At 42.7% G+C, this 2,424-nt stretch overlaps 1 gene segment (V, D, J or C); it reads right to left on the bottom strand.

Moving 5' to 3' along the window:
- Positions 1 to 411: 411 nt before the first annotated feature.
- On the bottom strand, positions 412 to 993 carry LOC118998446 (immunoglobulin heavy variable 3-33-like). The segment is given in 2 exon segments: positions 412 to 782; positions 881 to 993. Coding segments are annotated over 2 exon segments (417 nt in total).
- Between the last annotated feature and the right edge of the window lie 1,431 nt (positions 994 to 2,424).

The raw sequence follows: 2,424 nt of genomic DNA, 5'->3' as shown, positions 1-2,424 counted from the left end.
CATCTGTTTTGTTTTCAGTGTCTGTTTAGTGTCACAGTTTCCTCTTACCGAAGAGTACTGAGAAAGTCCCCGTTTCTACAGGGCTCTGTACCTGTGATGGATTTAGCAAGCATGTGTGATTTCTGTGTGCCATCACTTCATTAAAATAAAGACATGTTTATCTTCTATATGCCATTATAATGTATCATCACACTTAGGACCTGCATCAAGCAAACATACTTCTACCATTCACGGTAATCAAGTGAATCATATAAATATCTATTGTTTCATTAAATGGATGTTACAAAACTTCCCCCATGAAAGCAAATTAACATTGGTTATTGTCCAAGATCAGATAAAGAAAAACCCTTTGCAAAGTTCAATCACTGTGGGTCCTGAGCGCCCCCTGGAGTCTTGAGGGCTCTGTGAAGACTAGGCCTTCTGTCTCCAGCAGGGAGGTTTTTGTGTGGGCTCAGAATGACTTCCTCTCACTGTGTCTGCAGCACAGTAATACAGGGCCGTGTCCTCGGGTTTCAGGCTGTTCATTTGCAGGTACAGCGTGTTCTTCGCATTGTCTCTGGAGATGGTGAATCGGCCTTTCACAGAGTCTGCATAGTATTTCTGACTTCCATCATACCATATAACTGCCACCCACTCCAGCCCCTTCCCGGGTGCCTGGCGGACCCAGTTCATGCCGGCGCTACTGAAGGTGAATCCAGAGGCTACACAGGAGAGTCTCAGAGACCCCCAAGGCTGCACCAAGCCTCCCCCAGACTCCACCAACTGCACTTCAGACTGGACACCTGCAAACACAAAGACATCAGTTCAAGAACTATCACATGTCCACTGTTCCCTCCACATCCACTCACATACTCAGTGTCTCTCATCCTCCACAAATTACCTCTTAAAATAGCAACAAGTAAAATCCAGCTGATTCCAAACTCCATGGTGAGATGTCTGTATTCTGTTCTGAGCAGGGACTCGGGACACCTGGGAGTCCTGGGTTGGGCTCCTGTCCCAGAGCTGCAGGGTCAGAGCTGGGCTTCTTATCATGATGGGAAGGGCCCTATTTGCATGACCTCCTCCTATATATTGAGTTCTGGGTTTGGACCGTGACATTAAGGACATGGTCCCAGAATGAGAACTGTCCAAGGAAATATGTCCTTACAAATTTCTCTTTATGCCTTGCCAGTTTGGCTCAGTTTTTCAGAGTTTACTCGTATAACCAAAAAGTCACAGGTCCAACCACATCTCTGCCTATGTAGGGGAAGCAACATACTATATCTCTCACTCTCTCTGCCTTGACAACTATCTATCTGTCTATCTCTAACTCTTTCTAACTCAGAGCTATAAAAACATCATCCTGTGAAGATAATAGAATAATAATATGAAAAATAAAATAACTACTTCCTTCATTTGGCTCTGTGGCCTTCTTGGAGACCCCACAGACCTAGGAGATGGGTACAAGAACTAGGACAGTGAATCAGAAGAAATTGTCAGAAAAGGGGAAAGATTTATAATAACAGATCCCTTTGAAATATCTAGCAATGAAAAAACCAGTGAAAGTAAACCCTCACAATCAGAGGGGCAATTTAAAGTATACGGTGCTTGTACTCAGGAGCCAAGCAGTACCATCTGACACCACTTTCTATACAAAGTTATCAGGGAATGAATTCAGAACAGAGTGTGACCCTAGAGCACACAGATCCAGTGTTGGTGGAGAAGAATCACCTGTTTGGATCAATGGGGACAGATGAGTGAACTCTACAGAGAAGCAGGCAGTTCTCCTGAGTCATGTTTCTTTAGTGGAGTTTGATGTTGAATGTGTAGCAATCTCACTGCCTCATTTTTTTTTAGTCTGTAGACTCTGTGGATCAAATATTGGGGACAGAGAAGGAACTCACTCAAGACTAGACCTGCTTAGGTGAAGATGAAGCTATAGATTGTAAAGTAAGTGTGTGTAAATTATACTAATTTCATTATGGAAAATATTGACCCAATCCCTAATAGGCTATAACATAAAATAATAATTGGTGTAAACACCATCACATTTCTTCATCCATTAATGACAGAATAAATAAATCCTTTAAATAGTGTCCCCTTCTTGGCCTCTTGGGTCTAACTTAACGAAAAATGGCCAACCTTTGTGGTTCAGTCTTATTTTCACCATCAGCAATTGTGTTTCTGTGGACTTGTGGCATAATTCTAATAAAAAAGGCAAGAAAAGTGGTCACGTCTGATTCATTTGAAGTAAATTTCAGAAATTTCATCTCTAGCCTCCTTCATCTGTTTTCATGTCTGCCCTTGACACTTGTGCATGCTGTCACCTCATCCAAACAAGATGGTTGTCACCTGGGCATGAGGTCCCATGCAGTGTGGATCAGTGTTAAGAACTTGGAAGAGATCTTCCCAGTTGCACAAGTGGTGGGATTAAACAATCCTGGC

This window comes from Sturnira hondurensis, unplaced genomic scaffold, assembly GCF_014824575.4.
Source record: "Sturnira hondurensis isolate 20B ecotype Veracruz unplaced genomic scaffold, ASM1482457v3 Scaffold0014172, whole genome shotgun sequence".
Lineage (NCBI taxonomy): Eukaryota > Metazoa > Chordata > Mammalia > Chiroptera > Phyllostomidae > Sturnira > Sturnira hondurensis.
This window is presented reverse-complemented; position numbering and strand designations above follow the sequence as displayed.